Source organism: Sorex araneus, chromosome 5 (assembly GCF_027595985.1).
Source record: "Sorex araneus isolate mSorAra2 chromosome 5, mSorAra2.pri, whole genome shotgun sequence".
Classification (NCBI taxonomy): domain Eukaryota; kingdom Metazoa; phylum Chordata; class Mammalia; order Eulipotyphla; family Soricidae; genus Sorex; species Sorex araneus.
In genome coordinates this window covers 22,762,352-22,789,572 of record NC_073306.1, presented here as the reverse complement: position 1 = coordinate 22,789,572, position 27,221 = coordinate 22,762,352, and the positions used below count along the sequence as shown (strand labels likewise).

Here is a 27,221-nt window from a genome sequence, read left to right as displayed (position 1 = left end):
ATTTGTATTCCAGTTCAGTGGGTGTTTGCAGTGTGAACCAGACAAGTTGTTTTGCTGCATGTCACATTTCTTTGTGCTTTTGCCCCTGAGATTAATGAGATATGGCAGGTAAAAAAGAGTCAGTAGGGTACAGAGCCTGGCACTTGCTAAGTGCTCGCTCTGGGATCGGCTCTTGGGGTGATCCTCCTCGTCCCCAGGTGGGGCTGTGGGTGTCAGGCAGAGGGAGGGAGGAGTCCGGGGTGGAGCACCTTGGAGCAGTAGCGGGCAGGGCCGGGCCCCGCACACCCTCTGCCCCTGCCCCTGCCCCTGACCGTCTCTGCTCCATCTGGCCTGTAGAACAATGTAGCTGAGGTCACGGAGCTCGCTCCCAGGATGGCGAGGCAGGAGGAGCTGGTGCCCCTGCTCAGCAGCTTCCTGCACAGCGAAGATTTGGAGGTCAGCTACTTTGCCGCGGGCATCATTGCCCACCTGACGTCTGAGAAGTCGTCCTGGGACGCCCAGGACCGGCAGAGGCTCAAGCTGCTCCAGGATCTGGTATGTCTGTCGTTACCCTTTCAAGATCCGGGGAATCTCCGCTTACAGGAAAGGTATTGTTTTAGGGTGCAGAACTTTTTAGAACTACGTGTTCATTGTAGAAATGGGGAAAACACAGAAAAAGTCAACAGAAACGTTATAAAAGCCCACCCGTCCCCAAAGCTAACCTGTGTGAATCAGCATTTCCGTGTGTTCATCTCCGCCCTCCCCTGCTCTCCAGGATGGTCCCCTACTCAGGCTCGTTGACTGCATCTTGTCTTTGCAAATTTCTGTCGTTTTTTGGTACTTCTGCTATTTTCACTTTTCAAGATAAAAGTGAAAAAATCGAGATACATTGTGTGTGCATGTATGTTATTAACATCAGCAGTTGGGTTTTGGGTTGTTTTGTTTGGGTGCATTCAGGAGGTCTGCTTGGGTTTCTGTTGCATGCAGGGCCTGTGCTCCGCCTGTTGACCTTTTCTCTCGCGCTCTCTCCAGTCCAGGGGAGTTTCCCTGCCTCCTCTGCTGGTGTGTGACTGGGATTACATGCAGGCTTAGTTGTGGAACGTGCACATTTCATTTATACTCACTGAGGGGTCAGTGCGTGCCTGCTGGGAGTTCACAAACCTGGTTTTCGTGTGCTGGAAGTTGCACATACTTTGTGCCACGAGGATTACACATGCCAAGGTCACAGTTGGCATATGGGAGGGTCAAAGCCAGGAATTAAATTCATACCCACACTTGCCCTGTGCTTCTGAGCAGCAGAAGCTCACTGGGATTTGCGCCCCTTCCCAGGCTGCTTATTGAGTGGGGGCCGTGCTCTTAGCATTTGTTGTTTAGACTGGAACCCCGCCCCTTCAGCCCTTGGAGGAGGGGGGATTGTCCAGTCCCACACATTTGTGTGGTTTCTCCCTTCCCTTCCCTTCCCTTCCCTTCCCTTCCCTTCCCTTCCCTTCCCTTCCCTTCCCTTCCCTTCCCTCCCCTTCCCTTCCCTTCCCTCCCCTCCCCTCCCCTCCCCTCCCCTCCCCTCCCCTCCCCTCCCCTCCCCTCCCCTCCCCTCCCCTCCCCTCCCCTCCCCTCCCCTCCCCTCCCCTCCCCTCCCCTCCCCTCCCCTTCCCCCTTCCCCCTTCCCTCTCTTCCCTCTCTTCCCTCTCTTCCCTCTCTTCCCTCTCTTCTCTCTCTTCTCTCTTCCCTTCTCTCTTCTCTCTCCTCTCCTCTCTCCTCCCCCTCTCCCTCTCTCCCTCTCTCTCTCCCCCCCCCACACCCAGCAGTGCTTAGGGCTTACTTCTGGCTCTGTGATCAGGGATCACTCCCTCATGGTGTATACGGCAAGTGCCTTAGACCTTAACTCTGCTTTCCTCAAGAGGTATGGGTGTTTGTTTGTTTGTTTGTTTGTTTTTTAAGGGATGGAAAAAGAGGTCTGGGAGTTTTGACCTTTGATATTTTAAATCAGCCAGCAGATTGTGTGTGTGTGTGGCAGGGAGCCACGGTGCCAGGACTCACACCAGGGCCTCACACACATAAGGCAAATGTTTACTCAATTCTCAACACTCCTATTTGCTTTTGCTCTTTACTTTAGGAGTGGGAGGTGAACACCCTGCAGTGCTAAGGGCTGCTCCTGATTCAGAGCAAACTTGTGCCCAGCCCTTTGATCTGTGTTCTTAGGGTCCGAGTGGGTAGGGTGTTCGCCTTGTATGTGAAGCTGACCCCGGTTCAATCCCCGGTACCCCACCGGGTGTGTCATGACACAGAGTGAGAAGTAAGCCCTGAACATTGCTGTGTGTGGTCCTGACACCAAAACACAAACACTGTATGAACTGTGTTCCTACTCCCCAATCTGCCTACCTCTGACTTTACTTCCTGACGTATCTGTTGTATCACAGTATTAGAGAGTATCAAATATCTTAAGATATTTGATTCAAATTTTTTTTAATTATTCTAGGCTCAAATAAGTAAAAGCATGTTTCTTTTAAAATTTTTTTTTCTTGGCGTTCAGGTACATGGTTATAGTTATGTGGTTGTTGATATTCTTTACTGTGCCCTGAGACCACCACAGTGCCCAACACGCCCACCACTCCTCCTGCCACTTTTAAAAGTTTGTTTTGTAGCCTTTCCCCGGGCTAGAACTGTTAATCAGTTACATTTTTTCCTCTTTTGTTCTGTGTTTTTGATGTTTGCTTTTTATTTTGTTGATAAAGTTGTCTTTTCCCTTTTTGGTCATTATTGTGGGGGCCACACACAACACTGCCAGTGCCTTTGACTGCAAACCACATGCCCTGTTCTGTTCGTGGATTTAGGAATGACTCGTTCTGTCTTTAAACAGAAACCCTGTTTATTGCATTGTTTTCCACATAACCTTTTATCCTATAGATACAATGAGTAATTGATATTTTGACAAGTTGGTAAACCTCAATTTGAGTCATTTTCTCATTTTTTAAAAATTAATTTTGTTTCATGTATTTGCCATTATAAGTGATCTGGGAATAGCCTATTAGGACCTTTTCTAAGTGATCAAACACAGTATTAGAGTTTGGTTTTTCTTTTTATACAGTATGCAACTGTCCAGAATTGGCCAAGTGCAAGTTGTAACATGACAGCTTTGGTGACATACAGGTACTTTCATGGTGGTGCAAGTTCTGTTTAAAGCTCATTTCTCTTCTAGAAATACTATGTGATAATATGTTGAGTCATATGCAGCTGGATCTGGAAAAAGAGCTCCTACATGGCTTGCTGCCATGTGTGGCCTTGCTGGTGGCCAAGCCCCGCTGGGGTGTCCCCATGTCATCCCCACACCTGCAGATGAGGCTGCTGGGTACAAGCGTGAGACAGTATGCAGTCGCTCGGGCGCGGGCACCATCGTATGCTCTTCAGCATCTGCTTTAGTGAGGAATTGGAACGCTTGTGGGAGAAGGCTGACGACGCCTCTGTTCCTGAGGGTCTGACACTGAACATCTTTGTACCTTTTAGGTCCTTCAAGGTGTTTTTCCCACTGCTCCGCAGCTTCTGTCAGCCGGAGGTTCAGCTCTGGGCACTTTGGGCTATGTATCACGTCAGCATTAAAAACCGTAAGTATTCGAGACAGGGGCTGGGGGCTTCGTGCAGTAACCTGTGCATTAAGTGTATTCTAAAATGACATTTTATGAATGACGCATGCCGAATGTAGACTAGAGACTGAACACAATGGCCGCTCAACACCTTTATTGCAAACCACAACACCTAATCAGAGAGAGAGAACTAAAGGGAATACCCTGCCATAGTGGCAGTTTGGGGTGGGGGGAGATGGGACTGGGGAGGGTGGGAGGGACCCTGGGTTTACTGGTGGTGGGGAATGGGCACTGGTGAAGGGATGGGTTCTCGAACTCTGTATGGGGGAACATGAGCACAAAAATGTATAAATCTGTAACTGTACCCTCACGTTGATTCACTAATTAAAAATAAACTATTAAAAAAAAGATGAAAGGTAAAAAAAATAATAAAATGACATTTTATGCACTATCTTGTATTTTTAGGGTGTCTAGCTTAACAGATTACCTGTAATTGAGATGTACGTTACTTTTGTAATAAAAGAAACTCTTAATCCTTTAGATTGTATTAAAGCTATTTGCAGCGTAGAATTGTTTGAAAGGAAACATGCTGGCATCCTTATCAGTTACTTCACTGTACAAGCCAAGGATTATTTAAGTTTTGTCATGTTCAGAACTGGTTTACATGCTAATTCCTGTGTCAAAGGGCTTGAACCTCTGTATCTCTTCAAAAACTGCATGTGCTGAATTGAGAATATTTAAGATGCCAGTTTTCCCATCCCATTTATTTGATTGATTTCTCCCCCTGCGCCCCCCTTCCAGCCAGCAAATATAGCAAAATCTTAGTCGAAGAAGGGGGATTGCAGCTTTTATGGGAGATCCGGAAGCACCGCGAGGCGCACCCGCGGGCGCAGCAGATGGCAGCCTCCATTTTGGAAGACCTCCGGATGCATTCCATGAATTTCCAGAGAGCCCCCCTCCACTGACGCTTGTTCCCCCCGCAGAGGCCTTTGGAGATGAGCCCGTGGTGGGCGAACCCAGTCCCCACTGGACTTTCTGAGTTGACTACCTCACTGCTATGTGTGTTGTTGAATTTCTGTAAGTTACAAAACGTTTATGCAAACCATACTCAGAATCACGTAGGAATCCTTCTGGGAACATTCCTTCAGCAGTTCTGAAGAGTCGGCCCTGGGCCCTGGGAAATCCGTGAACTCGCGGCGGCGGGACTATGCCTGAGTTTCTCAGAGGAAGGGAGATGAAAGCCCTTCATGAAGATTTTGGTATTTATGTTAAAATCTTATGCTCACAAGTGTCCTTTGATTTGTTATTCCTGGATATGTGAGAACCCTGGAAAAAGGTGAACATAAATAAAATTACACAGTGTGCTCATAAATGTGTTGGTCGGAATGCACAATCTTTGTGGAGGGCAGGAAAGAGAAAAAAACGTTTTCTTAAATAAATACCAAAGAACCTTCCACTTGTGGAGTAGAGAGAGGAGAAATACATTTGACAATTTCGGATAGATTTTACTTTTGGCCTTTATTCCTAACGTTTTTACTTTAAATGTGACATTTTATAGACCTGTGTATGGGATGGGGGGCACGGTGGGATTTAGGAGAAGATTAGAGCCTTTGGATGGAGGTTATATTGGGATTGTGAATCTTAATTCCTTTAATTTTTAAGTAAGAAAATATTTTTGGTGGCAGGGGTTACACCTGGCTGTGCTTGGGGCTTATTCCTGGCTTCGTGCTCAGGGATCTCTCCCGGCAGTGTTGGGGAGACCATATGAGGGGTAAGGCAAATGTCCCCCCTCCCTGCCCTTCTGCTGTCTCCCCAGCCTCATTCCTATTTTAATAAATTAAGTTGGGAATAGTTACAGTCTCCCTTTCAAAGAAATCATTTAGTTTTTGTCTTAATAAATGTTAACATTAAGTTTTAAGGAAACGCCTAAAAATTAAAACACAGTCAGACATCTTTCCAGCTAAGAAATTATGAATACTGAGGCTGAAGAGGTAGTACAGTGGGTAAGGTGCTTTCCTTGCATGTGGCAGCCCCAGTTTAATTCCTGTCAATCCCCGGCCCCTCATACGGTCCCCCAAGCACAACCAGGAGGGATCTCTGAGCACAGCTGGTCTGGACCAAAAATGAAAAGATGAATATGAAGAGATGAGTGGTTAGATTATGGCATAATTGGACTTTTAAAAATTATTTTTTATTTTATCTTTATTTTTATTTTATTTTATTTTTAATTTTTTTATTACTGAATCACTGTGATGTACAGTTACAAACTTACGAACTTCTGTGTTTGCATTTCACTCATACAGGGATCGTTTACCCATCCCTCCACCAATGATCCCAGTATCCCTCTCACCACCCCCGCCCCATCCCCCACCACCCCACCCTGTCTCTCCCTTTTGCTCTCGCTCTTTTTGGGTGTTGTAGTTTGCAGTAGAGGTATTGGGTGGCCTTCATGTTCGGTCTATAGTCTACTTTCGGCTCGCGTCTTTCATCCCGAATCATAACTGGACTTTTGCTGCTGGTGTCTCTTGGCTTTCCAGGTGGAAACCTTCCCCTGCCCCTCTCCTGACAATGACCGGCCAGAGCTCCGTAACGAGAGCAGCTGGCGCCTTCTCCTTTCTCATTTCTCCGTAATGAGAGCTGGCACCTTGTCCTGTAAGTCACTCTCCAACAAACTTGGGGGACCGCTTCTCCCTGAAGGCGACCAGGCCCTCCAGCCGGTTCTGGGCAGGGGTGTTCTACAGCAACAGAGCATTGGTTTGGGGGACAGATGACTGAGCCTGGCCCTTGTCTCTGCACCCAGTAGCAGGCCGTGCAGAGGGGGTGTTGAGCGTCCAGGGTCTCCCCAGCACAGTTTGTGGCCACACCAGAACTAACTGTGCTCAGGGCCTACTCCTGACTCTGTGCTCAGGGATCACTCCTGGCAGTGTTTGGGACAATATGGGGTGCCAGGGATTGAACTTGGGGCGTCCACATGAGTGGCAAGTGCCTTGCTGCCCCTGTACTATCGCTCAGGCCCTGCGTCGTTTAATTCTCTATCAGGTGCCATTCCGGGCATGGTTCCAACTGCCCGTGGCCTCAGTGCCCAGAAACCCTTCAGGCGTCAACACCAGCACTGCCCTCCCATTTCCTGGCCCTCCGTCCTCTGAGGTCATTGCTCCCTGCTCAGTGCTCCAGAAGGCTGTTCAGCTGCCACTGTGGCTCACAGGCCTTCACTGTGAAGGTTTGATTTGGTTCTCACTTGAACCCGGCCCAGTAACAATGACTCACGCTGATTGAACATGAGGTGTTTTATTTTTGAAATTCTTACAGCAGTTTCAGCTTGCAGATAAGGGGGCTGGGGCATACAGCGATCTGGGGGTTTCAGTCTGGTTGCTGATGCCTGCCCGGCTGCTACCAGGCTTTCCTTTCATCTGCCGGGGCATTCAGGGGAAGCAGCTGTGGGGTCAGGTGTTCTTACAGCCCCTGCCGTCTCGGGTGAGCTCTGATAATCAAGAGGCAGAATTCAGGTGAGAAGCAGCCGTGGCACGGCCCAGAGGGGGGCGACTGTCACCCTGACTTCTGCTGAGTTCATTTGGAGAGAGCCGAGAAGGCAGGGAGCCACAGGGGTCTGGTAGCCGGCGGCGTCTCGCGTTGGTATGGAAACGGCCCACAGGTGACGTGATCGTAATAGCTCAGTCCCCCTTGAGGTCCCTGAGTCCACAACAGCCGTGGCGCCCGTGCTGGAGGTTGAGTGCGAATCACTCTCCAACAAACTTGGGGGACCGCTTCTCCCTGAAGGCGGCCATGCCCTCCAGCCGGTCCCGGGTAGGGATGTTCTGCAACAACAGAGCAGAGCATTGGTTTGGGGGGCAGATACCTGGCCCTTGCCTCTGCACCCAGGTAGCAGGCCCTGCAGAGGCGTGTTGAGCGTCCGGGGTCTCCCAGCACGGCCCAGTGCAGTGGCCACTGCCTACACGTGCTTCTTGGTGCCCTGGTGCCTGCAGTGCCGGAGAGGCGACTCGTTCAAGTCAAGGTGAGGCCGTACAGGAAGTCTGGGGCCAGGGGTGCACAGCCCCCCAAGCTCCTGCTGGCCCTGGAGGGCCCAAGCAGCACCACAGCTTCGGGCCCCAGCATGGAGCCATCTGGCCCAGTTGGCGGGGTGCTCCCTCTGCATGCTGCAGGAGCCCCCCGACGAAAGGAGAAGCCTGGCTCTGACTGTGCCCTATTGCTCCATGTCCTAGATCCTGTGGGTGTTGGGTATGTCTTAGCCTTCGGGTTAGTCCTTTCACTTACGCAGGCTGGGGGTCCACAGCCCTGGGTTACTGGGTTACTGCAGACACCCTCCCCCATCGCACACAGCCTTGAGCATCACCAAGACCCAAGGCCACAGCTCGGCTCCTGCAGCAGAGTCTGCGGGTCTGCCTGCCTCGGACATGTCCTAAGTTCCAGTCTGGGCACTGGGGTGGGGGTGGGGGTGCAGGATGCAGCATCACATGACTGAGGAAGCGTGATTCCCTCGAGCACCCCAGAGGCTTGAGGTGGGGGAGGGGAACCTACTGAGTTGGTCTTACGTTGCATAAGCCACACACACCACCCTCCCGTCCGGGCTAGAGCCTCATACCTGGGCATAGCATAGCCCTTCAATGGCCATCCCGGACGCAATGTCCACCTGCAGGAAGAAGAAGTGCAGTAGGTTTCCACGACCCGGCTGTTCACAGTGCCCTCCACCTGAGAATCTCTGTCTCTCTGTCTCTGTCTCTCTCTCTCTCTCTCTCTGCACTAGGGTGGAAGCAACAGACAAGTGCGGGAACAAAGTGGGGTGGGATGCAGGCACCCCCATCCTCCAGGACAGAAGAAGGTCCAGGCCAACATGATAACCTTTCAGTACCTGAACTGTAAGCCATAGTGCCCAAAGGGGGTGGGGAAGAGAGAGGAAAAATGCCTGCCATAGAGGCAGACTGGGGGTGGGGAGTGGGGTGTCCAGGAGGGAAACTGAGGACATTAGTGGTTGGAAATATACACTGGTGAAGGGATGGGACTTGGAACATTGCAGGACTGAAGCCCAATCATGAACAGCTTTGTAACTCTCACTGTGATTCGTTTTTTAAAAAATTAACACAATACTTGCATTGAAACAACAGCTGAATAAACCCTCAAGGATTTATGTCCCCATGATGAGATACAACAATCTTCACAAATTCTCCCTTACTGAAGTATTCTTTGATCGTTCCATTAGCCACTTAGTGGTAACAAGTGATAGAGAACAGATTATATTCGGCCTGTCACAGGGGCAGGCTTGTGGGGTGGCTGGGAATATAGACACAGGGTGGAGGGAAGGTGACAGCGGTGGTTTGATTGGGGTCAGAATAGTGACTGCCTGTACAAATCGAGTAACTGTAAACCATGGTGTTTAAATGTGGGGGGCAGGGGCCGTGTTTCTGGTTCGGGGAGATGCTGCAGGTTTGCCGCTGGAACCCCGGGTCCCATTCCTGCCACCACACATTGCCGAGAGCACTGCTGGTTGTGGCAGCCAAGCCTCCTAAACGCATCACACTAATAAAGCGGGTCCTGGCCCGTAGGACCTGGCCTCTGGCAGCTTTCGGCCTCCATTGCCCAGTGCTTTCTTAGCGCTGACACAGGTACCGTGTGTATAAAGCAATGGATTTCAGTAGGGTTAGTGTCACCAGTGCAGAGCGGCTGCATCTGGGTCATTTGTCTGACGTCCTAGAGTGTGTGGAAGAGCAAACCTTGGAACCACAGTCAGAACCTGTACCCTGACTCGTCTCCATGATGGCTCACGCCCTTTCTCCTCGAAGCCAGGTTGCTTCTGTGCATTTGTGCTTTTGCTCCTCTGCCCATTTTTCTGGACCCCTCAGCCTTCGGGAGACGGAGTTCTGAGATCCAGACGGCACAGCCACTCACCTTGTGGGCAGCGCTGTGTGACCCTGGGTGTCTGCTTGGCATTTCTCTTTGGGATTCATGTCTGCCCCCACCCTAGCAGCGGTGACAGCAGGCAGTGTCTCTCTGTCCCCAGCTCAGGTGGTGGATGGACTGGGTGGGGGTGGGGAGCCGGGTACTGCCCACCACTCTGCCATTGACCTGTGTCTGGACAGCTCTGACCAGGTGTAAGTCATTTACCCTCTCTGAACCCTGATTTCCTTCTCCAGCAGAGAGAGAGGCAGCATCAAGTGTAGTTTACAGTTCACACATTTTGTGGGTAAGCAGTCAGAAGATGTGGTTCCTGAGTCCCTTCCCTCCGTGCTGTCTCTGAGCCACAGAGGTCACTGCCCTGCAGACTCAAGTGGCCCCAGATCCTGAGTTGGAAGTCTCTTACCTCCATCCCTTGGTCAATGGCGACCTTGCTCAGCCTCACAGCAATGGGGGCCTGGGGAAAAAGACAAGGTGGTTGAGAAAACCTGGACCAGCATTTAGGGGGTTCAGACAAAGGCTCTTCTTGCTGGGGGCTGGGGTTCTGTTCAGCGCCAGCTCTTGGCCTGACATCATTAGTGCTTTGCCGTCAGTGGTGCCCGCTGGTTGGCTGGTAAGAGGAAGCCTGGCTGGACCGTGACTGCCTGACCCCGGCCTCTCAGGTCCTTCTGTCAGAACTCATCCCCTCACTCCGTACAACATACCACTGAGAAGCTCTTCCCCCCAGCGCAGGTTGATCAAACCGTGTCCCTGCCACCACCCGCAGTGCCGGGAATGAAGCGCTTGGCAGGTGTTTTCTGGGACTCTCAGGGAGACCGAGAGTGAGTTCTTACGCTTGCTTGACTTGCTCCTCACGAATGTATACGGCTATTTAGGTGATTACCTAGAGGCTGATTTCTCACCAAAGTAAAGGTAAAACTAGGCTTTTTACATGGATGTTGAAAACAAGTCTTTCTTTTTTTGCTTGGGGGCCACACCCCCACACCCAGCCGTGCTCAGGCGTGATCCCTGGCCGTGTTCAAGGAACTTGTGTGGTGCTGGGGATTGAACCACGGCAAGCCCCATCCAGGGAAAGCATCGAAGGCCTGTACCATCTCTCCAGATCTAAAAGCAGAGACTTTTGCCTGTGTAAATAGGGACAAAGAATAACAGTAGGTCCCACTGTGACCACAGTTCCAACCTTCTTATGTTTAAGTAGGAAACGTGTCCAGGGGACTGGAGCAGTAGTAGAGTGGGCCGGGTGCTTACCCGTGTGTGGCTGGACCCAGGTTTGATCCCGGACATCATAGGTTCCCTGAGCCCCACCAGGAGTGATCTGCCAGCTCTGAGTACCGCTGGGTGAGGGCCACCAAAAATAGATAAGTACACATTCAACTAATGTATATTTACTGTTTTAGGGAGTAATCTGCGTGTATGGGTACGGATCTAGCGTATATTGAGTTTTTGTGGGCCCTAGAAGAGAATCATTTACCTTCCCAGGCACGGTGGTTTGTCCACCAGAGGGCAGCATTTACCACTGACACCTGGCACTCACCTGGGCCCTGGGCCCTCCAACAGAAAGCTCCCTGGATTTTCAGGTCGCTTCAGAGCGTCCCAGCTTTGGGATTGATTGCTGATTGTGGTACTGATTTGGGGGTTGACTAATACTTTATTACAGGAAACTTCTTTCGACTCCTTTCAATAATGGAACAGCATTTGAGCATATGTAACAATCTGAAATAGGATTCCTCTTGAGATGGGGCACAAAGAACCAGCTTTTCAGTTTCCATGTAAAGAAACAGCACAAAGCCACCAAGACACAGCTGGGGACATGTGACAGGCTGCCCAGGTCTGCGCTGACTCTTGAATCAAATGTAATAGAAACCCAACAATTAGAATTATCCAGGTGACATCAGACTCCTCAGCTATGTGTGACGAAAAGATAAAAAGGTAAAAACAGATGCATTCTTCTACGTTAAAGATTTTAAAAGCTGTAGTCCCTGCCTCCTTAAAGACTTCTAAGATCTAAAATTCTTTTTTTTGCCATGCCAGATATTGAACCCAGGGCCTCAAACATGCAAGACAAATACACAAATAGACACCACTGCTGACCTACATCCTAGCCCTAGAGTAATAGAGTTATAAAAGGAGACACAACTTTTTTCCCAAATAAAACATGATCAAATACTTTTATCTGCTAATATTAAAATGAGAACACGGGGCTGGAGCAATAGCACAGTGGGTAGGGCCTTTGCCTTGCACACGGTCGACCCGGGTTGATTCCCAGCATCCCATATGGCCCCCCAAGCACCGTCAGGAGTAAGTTCCTGAGTGCAGAGCCAGGAGTAACCCCTGAACATCGCTGGGTGTGACCCAAAAAGAAAAAAAAAAGAGAATGCAAGGGCTGGAGAGATAGTAAGCTGGTAGGGCATTTGTCTTGCATACGGCAGACCTGGGTTTGATCCCAGCATCCCATATGGTCGGTCCTCCAAGGTCACCAGGAGTAATCCCTGACAGTTTTTGTTATTCTTGGTAATTTTTGTATTATAGTATTATTAAGCAGTAAGTATTTTCATAGTCTAAAAGTTTTTTATACTGTACTTTTTTTTTTTTTTTTTTTGCAAGGGCGGGGAAGGGCTATTGGGTTACACCTGGCAGTGCTCAGCGCTTATTCCTGGCGGTGTAGGGGGTGGGGAACCATATGTGGGTGCCAGGGATCAAACATGTCAGCTATATGCAAGGAAAGCACCTCGGCTCATGTACAGCCCTTTGTATGCTATACCTTTTAGACTCAAATATGTCAGATTTACTTGGTAGCCGTTAGAAAGAAATGCTGGGCTTTCAAATTCTTTCCTTTTTTTATGCTGAGCACATAAGGCTTTGCTATATCTCAAATACAGTGGGGCCAACCAACTCCGTCTGGATTCCCCGCTCGCGCCTGGCAGGTGGGACTGTCTGAAGGAGGCGCAGCGTAGCTGCTAGTGTAGCTGGAGTAGCACCAGTCAGCCCAGCTAGGGAAAGCCTGGCTCTGTTTCAGCTGCTCTGCTACCTTCACTGACATTCAGGGCCTCCTGGGTCCCCTAGGGTAGGGCGCTACCAGCCAAGTCCCTTGGATTCCCGGTGACCCCGTCAGTCAGATCCCTTCTGGCTGCTCGCTGCTGGGACTGCCCGTTACTAGGGCCTGGACTCCCCAAGTCAGTCATGTCAGATACGGCAGTTTAAACATTACAGATGGTTGGCAACACATGGCCACTAGCCAGACCTCGCTGTTAGTATTTGAAAATGTGGAATGTGGGGGCTGGAGCAATAGCACAGCGGGTAGGTAGTGTTTGCCTTGCACGAGGCCGGCTCAGGTTCGATTCCCAGCATCCCATATGGTCCAGCACTGCCAGGAGTGATTCCTGAGTGCAGAGCCAGGAGTAACCCCTGTGCACTGCTGTGTGTGACCCAAAAAGCAAAAATAATAATAATAAAAAAAAGAAAATGTGGAATGTGACTAAGAAACTTCCTTTTGAGAAGCAGTTCTTCCGATGGGGGGTCAAACCAGAGCCCCTCGCTTGCCGGTGCTGTACCAGCAGGCACTGCCCTTCTGTCAGATTTGGGGGGTCTGTGTATTTCTCCAGCCCTCTCCTGATGGCAGCTTTTAATGTAAGTGGTCCATGCCGCGTGCGGGGTGGGCTATTTCGTCCCTAAGTCTGGCAGTTACTGGAGTGTACCCCCCCGCCCCCCGCCCTCCCCTCCAGGTGCTGGGCATTCCCCACACCTGAGGCAGGATCTCCTGGGCCAGTTCCCGTGCGCGCAGGTAGGCAGCCGTGCCCTCTTCGTTCTGGGCCACCGTGTGGTTCACCAACCCCAGGGCTTGAGCCTGGGTCCCCGTCAGTCGCCGGCCCGTGAAGATGAGCTCCTTCGCCAGGGGCACCCCCAGGCACCGGGGCAGCCTCTGCGTCCCTCCTACAGGACGGGGGTGCGGGGAGCGAATATGCGTGAGGAGTGGGAACCCCAGAAAATTCCTGCCCGGAGGTCAGCCTGGACCCAGAACAGAACATGCAGAGACCAGAGCTGAAGGGAAAGGTGGGAACAGCCACCAAGAGGGGGACGGAGCAGGGGGACGCGGCGGGGAGTTACCTGCTCCCGGGAGGAGACCTCGAGTGGTCTCGATCAGCCCCATGACAGCCGAGGAAGCTGCACAGACAGACTTGGAGTCAGCCCAGGCGTGTCTCCCCCAGCCATGCTCCACTCACCTCTGCAGCTCCCAGACCCCTCTGCAGCCCCCAGACCCCTCTGCAGCCCTCCCCCACTCACCTCTGCAGCCCCCAGACCCCTCTGCAGCCCTCTACTCACTTCTGCATCTCCCTGACTCACCTCTGCAGACCTCACTCACTTCTGCATCTCCCTGACTCACCTCTGCAGCCTCCAGACTCACCTCTCTGCAGCCCCCCACTCATCACTGCAGCCCCCCATGCAGCTCTGCAATCCCCCACTCACCTCTACAGCCCCCACTCACCCCTATGAAGCCCTCCTGCCTCTCTGCTGTCCCCCACTCGCCTCTGCAAACCCTCCACTTCTCTACAACCCTCCAGCCCTCCCTCTTGCTGTCTGGAGCATCTCCTTGGACCCGCCTGCATCCCCTGACAACTGCTGCCCCAGTTTCTCCTCGCTGAGAGCCTGACCGGTCCCTGCCTCCAGACCCTTCTACATGCTCTTTTGTTTGTTTTTTTTTCTTTTTGGGGTCACACCCTGCGATGCACAGGGGTTACTCCTGGCTCTGCACTCAGGAATTATTCCTGGTGGTGCTCGGGGTGCTGGGATATGGGATGCTGGGGATCGAACCCGGGTTGGCCACATGCAAGGCAAACGCCCTACCCGCTGTGCTATTCCAGCCCTTCTACATGCTCTTAAAGTCCACTTCCTCCGAGAAGCCCTCTGTGTGGTGCCTAGGTGGGTTTCTCTCCTCAACTTCGTTGACTCTGGGCCTCTGAAGACTGCTGCGTGGGCAGGGCTATTCCTAGTGACAGCCCGGGAGGGTTCTCTCAGCCTTTCTTCTCTGCCCCCCAGAGCTGCGGGGGGAGGTTACCGTCCCGTGGGCAGGCGAGAAGCAGAGCTGGGGCCAGACCTGGCCTGGTACTTGTCTGTGGTAGACGCTGGCTCCTTCTGTACTCGGAGTTGACCTTTGTTTTATTTCGGGGCTGCACCTGCCCCACCCCCCCAGCCCCCCGTGTGCTTGAGTGTTGTTTCTGGAGGTGCTCAGGGGACCAGGGAACCATGTGGCACTGGGGAGTGAACCTGGTCCCCTGCATGCATCCTAGTCTTTCGAGCTAGTTCTCTGACCTTTAAGGGGCAGGGGGCTCAAGGGTGGGGCCCCACTGCAGTCGCAGCTACCTGAGGGGGCAGTCAGTGCAAGGGCTGTGGTACGGGGAGACCCAGGTCTCCCGTCAGTGCTGGGGGTCTCCAGGGATGCACTCAGTGATACTCGGTGGATAATTACCTCTTGCCCTGTGAACCAAAGCCAAAAAATCCGGGAGCCCCCCAAAACCAAGAAAAACAAACCCAAGCGCAGGGCCAGAGCTGCAGCTCAACAGGCTCAGCACACCTTCGCGTTCAGGGTCCGGGTTGATCCCTGGCGTCACAGGGGCCCCCGAGCACTGCCAAGAGTGAGTTCTGAGCACAGAGCCGGGGGCAGTCCTTGAACACTGCTAGTGTAGTCCAAACAAAGAACAGAGACAAACACAACACGACACTCAGCCCGACTGGCTACAACTGCAGTGACAATGCCACTTGGCTCTCCTGGGCTGTCTTTGTTTGCTCCCATTGGTGGCAGCTCAGTTGCTAAGGTTCGAGGTGACAGCAGAGTCTCTCCATCTCTGTAGGTTCTGTAGGGGCCTGCAGGCCCCAGACTGCCCTGGGCTGCGCCCTGACCCTCCCCCCAAACCCTCCTCCGCCTGCCCATACCTGCCACTCGGAGATCACACGCCAGGGCCAGCTCCAGGCCTCCTCCCAAGGCATGGCCGTCCATGGCAGCGATGGTGGGTGCAGGGAAGGCCGCTGTGGGGACAGACGGTCTCAGCCTGCAGGGCGCCACAGCACGGACAGTGGGGGGCCGAGGGCCTCACTCGCCCAGGTTGGGGGACTGCCCCTGACGCTCAACCAGGTTAGCTTAGAAATCAGCTTTCTTGGGAGCCAGTCACAGGCCCACCTCTGCTGCCCACTCTGTGCGGGTGCTGGCCACTCGGACCCAGATCAGGGGATCTGTGTGGTGACCTGGGTCTGCCTTTCACTAAGTAGTGTGAGGGAATAAACCCAGTCTCACACGATCCCTTTGAGCTAACCCCTGGGTCCCTGACCTGTGTTCTGGAGCTAAGTGGACTGCTCAGCGCAGGCTTCCTGGAAGAGGGAGCTGGAGCTGCCTTATCAGAGGAGTAAGAGGGAGGGACACTCCAGGCAAAGAGAGTCGCCACCCTCAGAGCTTGGAAATATGCACACACACTGTGGCCGTTGGCCCTGACCTGGATAGGCAGGTGTGAAGTGGAATGGAAGGAGGACTGTGTGTGTGCATGTGCATGTGTGTGTGTGTGAGTGTGCATGTATGAATGTGCATGTATGTGTGCATGTGTGTATATGTGTGCATGTGTATGCATGTGTATGTGGGTGCAGTGTAAGGTCGTGTGTATAAATTATGTATATGTGCATGTGTGTGTACGTGTGCATGTCTATACACGTGTGTATGTGTGAGTGTATGCATATGTATGTATGTGTATATGTGTGCATGTGTATGTTTGTGTGAGTCTGTATGTGTGTACGTGTCTGTATGTATCCGTGCATGTGTATGCAAACAGGATTGGGTAGGAGCGTCAGAGCTGCCCCTGGTGAATGGCCCCCCAGCCCTGCTGTCCCCCCACCAAGTTGATGACAGGGTGAGGCTCCCTCAGAGGATTGGGGGTGCGGGTGTCCGTCCGCGGCTCGTGCCCTCACCGATCTCACTCATCAGGCCTCGGAGTCGTTGTACAAAGGCGCCCACTGCCGCTTCATTCATCTGCTCGCGCTCCTTCAGATCAGCGCCTGCGTGTGGAGAGGTGAGGGGCCCCTTGCTGAGCCCCAGGCTGGGAAAGACCCCGCGGATGGGAACAGACGTAGAGACGTCATCAGAGAGGAAGGAGAAACGCCAGGAAAACGTGATTAGGAAGCCAGGGACAAAACGGATGGGGGGCATGAGGCAAACCACGGGGAGATACACTAGCTGGAGCAAAATTAAAATGTGTGCATCAAAGGACAGTCTCAGGGGTGAAAAGAGGTCCCCAGAACGGAAGAAAATCTGGCAAGTCACATCTCCGATAAAGGATTAAGGCCCAAAGGCCACACTCAGCTCCCACAAACCAACATAAGAGCTGAGATCAGCATTTCTCTAAGGCAAATACACAGACGGCAACAAATTGACGGAAATACACTTGACCTCATCAATCACTAGGGAAAAGTCAACATTGCAAAGAAAAGCCACTTCCTGCCCATGAGGAGAGCAGTCTCGAACAGGAGCGTTGGTGCGGTGTGGAGGCAGGGGCCACAGAGCACTGGGAGCCAGAAGTGAATGTCGCTGCTGTGCAAAAATCCTCAAAAAAGCAAAGTGCAGAATTACCTTATGGTCTGGTAGTGCTGTTCCCAACATATACCCCAAGGAGTTGAAAGTGAGGATTTTGACACTTGGGCATGTGTTCTCTGTTGCATTACACAGAATAGTCCAAAGATACCAACAAAACCACTGCCCACCTACAGTTGGATTGAAAAACCAGGTGTGACGTAACACATGGAATATTCTTCATCCAGAGAAATGAATGCAGTGTCATAGTGCTAGGTATTAGGCCACACCTGGTGGTGCTCAGGGCGTGCTCCTGCCTCTTGGCTCAAGGATCACTCCCAGTGGTTTGGGGGACTCTCTGGTGCTGGAGATTGAACTGGTGTCAGTTGCGTGAAAGGCAACTGTACAGTATTATCTTCCTGCCCAGGAATGCAGTTTGATTGTTGCTGTTGCCTGGATGAATGATGAGGCCGTAGATAACTGTAAGCCAGACACAAAAGGCCCGGGTTGTATGTTCCCCTGGCACACATCAACTGCAAGAAGAAATTCATAGACAGTAGGGGCTGGAGCAATAGCACAGCGGGTAGGGCATTTGCCTTGCACGCGGCCAACACGGGTTCGATTCCCAGCATCCCATATGGTCCCCTGAGCACCGCCAGGGGTAATTTCTGAGTGCAGAGCCAGGAGTAACCCCTGTGCATCGCCGGGTGTGATCCAAAAAGAAAAAAAAAATTCATAGAAAGTAGAAAAGAGGAAGCCGGAGTGATAGTACAGCGGGTAGGGCCTTTGCCGTGCACTCGGCTAACCCAGGTTCGATCCCTGGCATCCTATATGGTCCCCCGAGCACCGCCAAGAGTAATTCCTGAGTGCAAAGCCAGGAGTAACCCCTGAGCATCGCTGGGTGTGACCCAAAAAGAAAAAAAAAAGTAGAAAAGAGGCTGGTGGTGATTTAGAGAACTGAACCATGCCCTCCCACAGATCAGCAGGAGGTGCGGTTTTGCAAGTGGGTGGCTCAGCACGTGCCCTTCTGAACAACCCATCTGAGCGACCCCCTGGGCCCTGCACTGGAGAAGTAGATCAGAGCGGCGAAGGCATGGTTTCCTGAGCGCTCATAGGGGGTGGGTGGTAGTTTGAGGGCAGCGATCCCAATCAGTAGGGCTGACTCCAGGCTGGCACCGTGCTCAACAGCTCCCCCGTCCTTGAAAACCCTGCTCATCTGCCCTAGCCATGGTGACCCCCACCCTATGACAACCCCCCCCCCCCGCCCCAACCTCGAGCTCTGGCCCCACGCTCATGGACTTGCTTCTTTCGGCAAGCTGGGGAGACCCTCTTTCCAGTTTGCCACCAATTCCTGGAGCCTGCCCTGCGGTGAGGCTCACGGTGCCAGGATAGTAGTGAGTTGGGGGGCCGGGTGTCACGGGTGGGCCAAGTCCCATCTTGGCCGCATGCTCGCCTTTGGGCTCAGCTGCCTCATATCTCCCACGAAAGGTCAGAACGGGGAGCAAGCGCGGAAAGAACAGGCATTTCGGAGGCAAGCGAGGTCACGTTCCAACTGAAGCGAGTCCCCCACTGACTCGCCACGTGGCGCCAGGCAGCTGGGTCCCTGCAGTCACCCGGTCAGCTGGGGATGCGTCCTGGGCAGGAACCAGCCGAGAGAGCCTTTCCCCCAACCTGGCTGAGCCCCGGGAGGGGGTGCGTGTGGCGTGTTGCGGGGTGGGGGACTCACCTGCACAGAACACGCCTTTCACTACACTTCTGAAGAGCAGGACCCGCACCTGCCGATCCCCCCGCAGCTGGGCCAGAGCTTCCAGCATCTGTGGAGGAGACTCGTCCCGGTCACAGTCCCGTCCGGGTCGCCGGCCTCCGCCAGCCCTGCACCCCGGCCAGGCCTCCTCACCTGGCTCACGAAGACGTTCCCCAGGGCGTTTCGGGCTCGAGGTCTGTCCATTAGGATCTCAGCGATTCCTGCGGGAACAGAGCAGCCCCGGGGCGAGCCCGGCTCTGTCCTGGGCCCCGTCCAGCCACGGGGAGCAGTGGGGCCCCGGGCAGCATCGTAGGGAGTGACCACCTATTGCCCTGGATGCGGCAGGCGGCCCATCAGAGACGCCTCACCGTGCCACCATCCAGGAATGTGTCTCTCACTTGCCTCGCCCTCTTCCCAGCACCCAAGGATGCACCCCTGCAATCAAAGTGTGTGGTTGAGCACCGTCCACAGGAGTCCACCTGGACGCATATACAGAAAGTCAAATCTTGAAGGGAGTTCTCTGCCTTAGTACCGAGGCCTGCATAGGTGGTGTCACCTCGGGGCCTCCAGGGTTGTGGCCCTGCACACAGACCTCAGGCCCCCCGCCCAGGCATGGAGAGAATAGCCCTGCCCTTCCGGCCCCCGCAGAGCGATGGAAGAGCTCTGAACCCTGCAATGGAGGGCAGGGGACAAGCATGACCATCCTGTGCCTCCCTCCTACTTGGGCCCCATCGGACACACCTACAGCCCCCAGAGTGTCCCCTTCACAGCCAGACTTGCCCCTGTCGGGGGTCAGTCTGACTCAGGCCTATGCACTGGTGAGTGGTGCCCAGAACCCCCTCACCTGCCCTGACTCCGTCACAGCTGCCTCCCCTGCTCCCCCAAAGAAACTCTCCCATGTGGGCGGCTGGGGCAAAGGGCTGCTCCCTGCAGTACTGCAGGACCTCACGGGACCCGGGCTTGGAGCTGGACCTCCCGCCCGCGTGGCCTGCCCAGCCCCCCCCCCCCCCCACCGCCATGCCTTTCACTGCACCTCCCTAGATACTGTAGCTGTCACTTGTGAGTGAAACTGTTGAGGGGCCCCTGCAGAGACGGCTGAAAGGGCTGAGCACATGCCTGGCTCGTAGGAGGCCTGGCTTCTACACTCCCCTCGGCCCCCGAGTGCTGCCAGGTGGGACCCCAAAGCGTGTTTACAGGTTTCCCTATAGCACTGAATGGCCCTCATTCTGCCTCTGACTCGCAGGTTTCCCGCACGTTGGGTCGGCTACGGGTGCAGTGACGCGGCAAGTGAGCCGGCCCCAGCACAGGAGCGTGGCGTGAGTTCAAGTCGCGCTCACATGTGTCCCCTGCCCTCCCACCTGACACCGGCACCCGCCAGGCCCCCTGGAATGGGCTTCTGTCCTCATGTAGCCACTCTCCTGTCCTCTCTGGCCTCTCCACTCTCTCCAGCCGACACCCACCTCCGTTGCCCTGCAGACTGTCCACTCCAAAGTGACCGATGTCACACCTCGGTGGCCCCGGAATGTGATCCTGACCTCATCCTGGTTTCTCAGCTGCGATCAAGTCTGCTGACCACACACGCACGAAACATTGGCCAGTCTCTGCCTTGCACACGTTTTCTTTTTTTTTTTTTCTTTTTGGGTCACACCCAGCAATGCACAGGAGTCAGTCCTGGCTCTGCACTCAGGAATTACCCCTGGCGGTGCTCAGGGGACCATATGGGATGCTGGGAATCGAACCCGGGTCGGCCACGTGCAAGGCAAACGCCCTCCCCGCTGTGCTATCGCTCCAGCCCACACGGTTCCTATATGCTTCATGTTTCAGAGCACGTCCGTGAGCCAGCCAGCACGGGGGACTCCTGTTTGCTCCTTGCAGGTGTACCAACACCCACTCAGTCTCCTGCCCTCAGCTGGTCTCCTGTGCTGCACACTTAATGTGAACTGAAGCCAGGTCCAGTTCTGCAGGTGGGGGAAGAGCAAGCCAGGCCCCCTAGAGTCCCCGCGCGGTCAGCACGCAGACCCGAGCCATGGGGGCTGTTTAACTGGCCTCAAAACTCCAGAGGGAAAAGACCACCACCCTCTGCTTCAGGCCACGCTGACCCGTTCTGCTTCAAGACACGACCCCTTTCTCTCCTTCCCGCTCCCCCTGTAGTGTGCCTCTAGTGGACTTCCCCAACAGCCCTGTACGATCCACAGCCCAACCTGAGTATTTTTTTTTTTTTGGTGGGAAGGGGACAATACCTCCATCATCTTAATGGTTGCTTGGGTCTGAGCCAACCTGTTTTTAGGGCCAGCTATGCTCAGGTTTGCTCCTGGCTCTGTGCTCAGGGGTCACTCAGGCCATAGGTCAACTGTGTACAAGGCAAGCACTTAACTCTCTGTACTATTGCTCCAGCCCTGACAGTTTATTCACCTGGTGGTGCCCAGGACTGACTCCTGGCTCTGTGCTCAGTGCCAGCTTCTGGCTCTCAGGGATCACTCCTGGTAGGACTCAGGGATTCCCATATGCGCTGCTGGGGATGAAACCAGGCTTGGCTGTGCGCTGGGCAAGCACCTTATCCCAGCTCTAGTTCCCCAGCACCCCGGCCGTCCTTGAATGGTGACCACTTGGGTGAACCGAAAGAGAAAATGCTGAGGCTTTCGGGGAGGAGAATCGTCAGCAGGAATGAGCAAAACTATAGGTCAGGGTCAAGGCAGAGGACACTAGAGTGACCCTCAGGCTAATGTCCTTCCTCAGTGTGGAGCAGGGCCTGTGTAGTCAGGGTTCACGGCTCCCACGTGTGTCCAAGGATGTGTCTTGCAGGCACATGACACACGAGAGAAACCAGGAGGGCTCCGGTGACGGCCCCCACCCACCGTACAGAAAACAGGATCTCGGGGACAGGAACCCTGCCATCAGCCCGGGCAGGTTCAGCAGCGCTCTCCCTGGGAGAAGGCCACAGCTGGGCTCGAGACTGGAACCACAGGCAAGGCGCCTGCTCTGCATGCAGCTGACCAGGTTCCATGGCCGGCACCACAAAGAGTCTCCTGAACTGAACAGAAGTCATCGCTGAGCACAGAGCCAGGAGCAAGCCCGAGACAAGGAGAGAGAGAGAGAGAGAGAGAGAGAGAGAGAGAGAGAGAGAGAGAGAGAGAGAGAGAGAGAGAGAGAGAGAGAGAGAGAGAGAGAGAATGTATGTGTGTGTGTGTGTTGGTTTGGGGGCCACACCTGGCAGTATTCAGGGGACCAAGCGATCTAACCCAGCCTCCTGCATGCAAAGTGTATGCTCTGCCCATGAGTGCTCTCTCCAACACAAATGGGTATTATTTGAAACAGTAGTGTATGTGGTCACGGGGCTGGAGCGATAGATAGCATAGTGGGTAGGGTGTTTGCCTTGCACGCAGCCGACCCGGGTTCTATTCCCAGAATCCCATATGGTCCCCCAAGCACCTCCAGGAGTAATTTCTGAGTGCAGAGCCAGGAGTAACCCCTGAGCATCGCCAGGTGTGACCAAAAAAGCAAAAAAAAAAAAAAAGTATGTGGTCACTTGATGTGTGCCTATAGAAAATGGATACACTCACTGTATCCTCAGATTAACAGAATTTTTTCTCCACTTTCTCTTGTCAGATCTTAGTGGTCACATACCAACTCCCTGGCCCTGGGTAAGTCACTTTACCCTGTTGGCATTGAACTTCCTCCTCTGTAACAAGACTGGAAAGGCAGATTCAAAAGGCAGCACAGTAATTGGTGTGGTGTTGGAAATATGTCCATGAGAAACCATTATTAATAGTGTTTAAAACAACAATAATAAAAAGGAGTGATAGTATAGGGGGTAGGGCACTTGCCTTGCACACAGCTGACCCGGGTTCAATCCCCAGCATCCTGTATAGGTCCCTAAGCAGCACCGAGGGTGCTGAGCCAGGAATAAGCCCTGAGCACCACCAGGTATGGCCCCAAATTTTAAAAATAATAGTAATGTATAAAAGAAAGGGGCAATGCATAGAGGTGCTTAGCCAGAGTTTGTGGGTTTGGTGAGCAGGAAGCAGGCGGGTTCGTTTTGTTTTGCAGACACAGATTCAGGGAAGGTTCTAGAACACAGAGCGTGAACCCCCAGCAGGATGGCCCTGGCTTTCCTCTGTCCATCTGCCAACATTCCATGTGTGTGGTCCTGCGCCATGCCCTGGGCAGAGGATCTTGCCAGTTCCAGGACCGCTGCCCATCTGCTTAGGGCCCCTGAACCTGGAATAACACCTGTGTCCCCTCCTGAGTTCTTACCAAATCCACCGCATCCCTGCCTAATGATGTTCTCAGTGCCAGCCCAGGGTCATTTCTGTGTGAAGGACCTGGGGCACACACAGGCTAGGTCGTGTGGAAACTCAAAAGAGACCCAAATGTTTTCCCCCTCCCCAGCCCTGATGGAAGGGGAAATGAAAGGAGCCGGCCAGCCTCAGGCTCCGAGAGCTGACCACTGGGCTAACAATCCTGAGGGAGAGGAGTCTCAACATGTGGAAGTAAAAGAGCAAAGGGGCAAGGGCAAGGTGCTTCTGCAAGGAATGACCTAGACAGGAAGGGAGAGGGCGTGAGTTCATGCACAGTGAGATGCAGATGTGGTGCAGCTCAAAACCAGCCCACAGTCAAAGAGAGGATGTCAGGGTGAGGGGGACCCTGATCGCCCAGTTAATGCCCAGTTAAGGGAGCACAGTAGACTGAAGAGCGCCAGCCAGCATGCCCCAGAGCCGAGGGTAGCCCGTCAGACTGACGATACTCTAGTGCCCAGTGGAAGTGGAATCAGTGGCCGCTGCTCTCCACTCCAGGAATTGTGACCCCCCACATGGTGTGTGTGTGTGGGGGGGGTATTTTCCTGCAGGCGAGTCTTCCTCCTGCTTCTCCTGAGTTTCCTTATCTCTCTCCTTGGGGTGGGAGGAGGCTAATCTCAGATCTCTGTTATTTCTGGATAAAACCCCGTTTGGGGACGAAAAGCCCCAAGATCTATGGCTTGAGACAAACCCTCCTTCCTGCCCCCTTTTTTTTTGCTGCTGTGGTTGCAGTGAGCATGGCGGTGGGGGGCTCACCCTGGGCTAGGGGGCTCGTGCTCTCATGCTTTGTTGCTACAGAGGGGATCCCCAGCTACAGTGATTGACCTGTGAGGTGGTACCGGAAACCCAGCTCAGAGCCTGGGGGTTGCAAGAAAGGCACCCCTCTGCCGTCCCCTCTCCAGCCTGAATGCCTGGCTTCTGGAGTACGAACCTGTTCAGACAGAGGCGGCCAGCAGCAACTGGACTGTCTGCTTTGCCCCTGGGCGCCTGGATCAGTCTCCGACTCCACATGGTCCCCTGAGCACTGTTGGGAGTGACCCCCCCAGCATACACCCAAGAAGTAGCCCCCAGAATTACTGAATGTGGTACAAAAATAAAACAAAATGCGTGTGCGTGTGCATGTGCGTGTGTGCGCGCGCGCGCATATGTGTGTGTGTGTGTGTGTGTGTGTGTGTGAGAGAGAGAGAGAGAGAGAGAGAGAGACATGTGGGAGTATAGGATGTAAGAACAATGAAGAGACTAGATTTATACGGGAAATAAACCCTTCAAAACTGGCTGTGGAGAGGGGTGTAAAGAGAGAGTATAGCATTCTGGGTGCTTTCCTTGCTAGGTGGTCTAATGAAAACAACAAAACAAAAAAGAATGGGGGTAGGGTTGGCAGGGCCAGAGAGATGGTACAGCAGTAAGGCACTTGCCTTGCATGTGGCCAGCCCGACTTTAATCCCCGGCATATGGTCTCCCAAGCACTGACAGTGTGATCCCTGAGCACAGAGCCAGACGTAAGCCCTGAGCGATGCCCAATGTGGCCCCCAAACCAAACCAAAGCAAACCAACACTCAGATCAAGGCAGGGAGGGGGGTGACAGGAGACCTGTGCAATGCAGAACCACCCATGCACATGGACCCTTGGAAAACACGGGGCTGCATCAGGGCAGGGAGGGGCACGGATGGCCAGCCCCGGGAGGGCGGAAGCGGAACCCCTGCGGGTGGAGTGGCTCCCCCATCCCCCCCACTCGAAACCCGAATGACCCCCAGCAGCTCAGTCCAGAGTTTACCGCCAGAGTGGACTTTCCCTCTGAGTGAGACTTGCGTAAAAGCCTGTGGGCGATTATCCCCGCAGCCTTGGCCTCCCAGGGCCTTGCCAGGGCTCGCCAGGCGGGCGGGAAACGGGCCCTTTCAAACCCCCACCCCGCTAAGGCACGTGTCTCCCCGAGGCCAGTTCCCCCTGGGCACCCAGGGTTCCCCAGCACTGCCAGAGTGACCCCCGCCCCCACAGCGCACCGCCAGATACGCCCCAAGCCCCCGCCCCGCCCCCGACTAAACAGAACACCTAGGCGGTAGAGAGGGGGCTCCGTGACCAGGTGCTGGGCCTCCCCACGACCCCCTTCCCCTTCCAGGCGCAGTCCACCCAGAGGGGCCTGGGAAAACCTTCCCTGATGCACGCGAGGCTGGGGGCCAGTAGGGCGGACGGCTGGAGGGGTGAATCATTCCCCACGCCCCCTCCTCTGGCCTGTCTCCCCGGCGGGGGCAGGGTCCCTCCCGCGGCCCCTCCGCACGCTCACCTTGGTGAGGACCCTCCAGGGCGCGCACCTGGATCTCCGGGGCTGCAGCTGCGGGGCCCGAGGCGCAGCCGCGGGGGCGCGGGAGGCGCCGGGCGAGGGTCGAGGCGCGGAGCAGCATCTGGTCCTCCCGCGGTGGCGGCGAGCCGACTGCTGGACCCTAGGCACTCACCAAGGGTTCTGCCCGCAGCCGCGAGGAGGGAACCGCCCAGCTCCTTGACGTGCCTTTCAGCCCGTACTTCCTTCAAAGGTGACTTATTAAGAACCAGGAGGCACCGGACTTGCAGGGGTCCTGCCGTCTGCTCCAAGCGTCAGTGTCTGTGACCCGCGTCCAGAGCCAGCCCGCTGCTGCCCCGGGAGCGCAGACGGGTGGGCGAGTCACAGCGCAGATTCTGGAGAGCTGTGGGAGTGTGTTTCCTGCCCCCCACCCTTGGGGGGAGAGGGGGATTGGGCCGAAGCCGGCTGTGCTCAGGGCTTCCTCCTGCCTCCAGGGCTCAGGGACTCACTCCTGCTGTCGCCCAGCGGGACTCCTGTGGTCTGGGCGCAAGGCGAGCCCCTTCCCTACTGCACTGTCCCTCGCCCGCTCCCGGCTGATGTTGGACTGTATGTCGCCTTCAAGGCAATGGACAAACGGGGTCTCAGGGCTTGGGACTGTAAATCTCCATCTTTTCCGGAGTTTAGGGTGTCTGGATGACACTGTGGGACATTACAGGGGAGCCATGGGCCATGGAATCCTCAGGATGAACAAACAGGGCCCTACGTTGCAAACTTGTTTGGACAGAGCTCACTTGGAGATGTGTGGACTGTTGCGACAGAGCAGGGTCCAGAGGGCAGGACCACTGCTGTCGGGAGGCTCCTCGCTGTGCCTTCAGGGGCAGGCAGGAATAAACAAGTTATTTCGGGCAGCCCTGCCTTTATCAGAGGGCATTGCAACAAGCCAAGGGCCATGGTCACACCGCAGGGAGTCTGTGCAAGTAGGTCATCCTCAGGATGTGACACGGTCGTGAACTGTGAGCACTTGGACCAGCCTTAGTTGCTGGGTGAGGCCTGCCAGGGAGGCCTGGGAAGGGGGGGTCTCTGTCCCTGTTGTGGTGTTATCAGGACTGCTGGAGAGGGTGGAAGACCCTTCTTAGATACATGCCCAATAAATGGCGTCTCAAGGCCAGAGAGATAGTACAGCAGGTAAAGTGTTTGCTTTGCACACTGTTGATCCCTGTTTGATCCCCAAGCACCACCAGGAGTGATCCCTGAGTATAGAGTCAGGAGTAGGACCTGAGCACTGTCAGGTGGGGCTCATCTCCCCATCAACTAAAACAAAACAAAACATAACACCAAAAAACCTCACCACCACCAATAAATGCCACCTCATTTAAGAAATGACATTTCGGGGCTGGAGTGATAGCACAGTGGGTAGGGCATTTGCCTTGCACGCGGCCGACCCGGGTTCGATTCCCAGCATCCCATATGGTCCCCCAGCACCGCCAGGAGTAATTCCTGAGTGCAGAGCCAGGAATAACCCCTGTGCATTGCTGGGTGTGACCCGAAAAGCAAAAAAAAAAAAAAAAGAAATGACATTTCACTTGTTCTCTCTGACACTGTCTGTGCTCACAGGGTTTGTGGGTTGTCATTTTTTCTTTCGGGTTGTACTTGGCCTTACTCCTGTTTCTGTGTTCAGTGATCACCCCTGATGGGGCTCGGGGAATCATATGGGGTGCCGGGGATCCAACCTGTGTTGGGTGCATGCAAAGCAAATGCCCTACCCCCTGTACGATCTCTCCTGCCCCTGTGTTCACAGGTTTTACTGCCTCGCCTCCCACTGGCCCCTTTCAGGCAAATTTTATGCTCGATAACTGGATGCAAAGATATCTGTGAGCATGCGCCCCCAAAAGCTGTA

At 54.1% G+C, this 27,221-nt stretch overlaps 2 protein-coding genes across 4 annotated transcripts in view; one reads left to right on the top strand and one right to left on the bottom strand.

Moving 5' to 3' along the window:
- Nucleotides 1-4,657, top strand: part of ZYG11A (zyg-11 family member A, cell cycle regulator) — a 51,646-nt gene extending 46,989 nt beyond the window's left edge. The window contains exons 11-14 of the mRNA XM_055140060.1: nucleotides 337-534; nucleotides 3,065-3,126; nucleotides 3,481-3,578; nucleotides 4,359-4,657. Coding sequence (XP_054996035.1) covers nucleotides 337-534; nucleotides 3,065-3,126; nucleotides 3,481-3,578; nucleotides 4,359-4,522 — 522 coding nt within the window. The 3' untranslated portion in view covers nucleotides 4,523-4,657. The remainder of the gene's footprint in view (nucleotides 1-336; nucleotides 535-3,064; nucleotides 3,127-3,480; nucleotides 3,579-4,358) is intronic.
- A 2,263-nt stretch (nucleotides 4,658-6,920) lies between these two features.
- Nucleotides 6,921-25,463, bottom strand: ECHDC2 (enoyl-CoA hydratase domain containing 2). Of its 3 annotated transcripts, XM_004607122.2 has the most exons (10): nucleotides 25,331-25,463; nucleotides 18,908-18,975; nucleotides 18,737-18,824; nucleotides 16,413-16,499; nucleotides 15,393-15,485; nucleotides 13,569-13,625; nucleotides 13,207-13,394; nucleotides 9,871-9,921; nucleotides 8,158-8,205; nucleotides 6,921-7,372 (listed from the first exon to the last, which is right to left on the bottom strand). In XM_004607122.2, the coding sequence occupies exons 1-10, from the start codon at nucleotides 25,446-25,448 to the stop codon at nucleotides 7,295-7,297; spliced, it is 876 nt and encodes a 291-aa protein (XP_004607179.2). In that variant the 5' UTR covers nucleotides 25,449-25,463; the 3' UTR covers nucleotides 6,921-7,294. The 3 variants fall into 3 exon arrangements, with proteins under 3 accessions (XP_004607179.2, XP_054996150.1, XP_054996151.1); XM_055140175.1 differs by lacking the exon at nucleotides 15,393-15,485; XM_055140176.1 differs by lacking the exons at nucleotides 9,871-9,921; nucleotides 15,393-15,485.
- Between the last annotated feature and the right edge of the window lie 1,758 nt (nucleotides 25,464-27,221).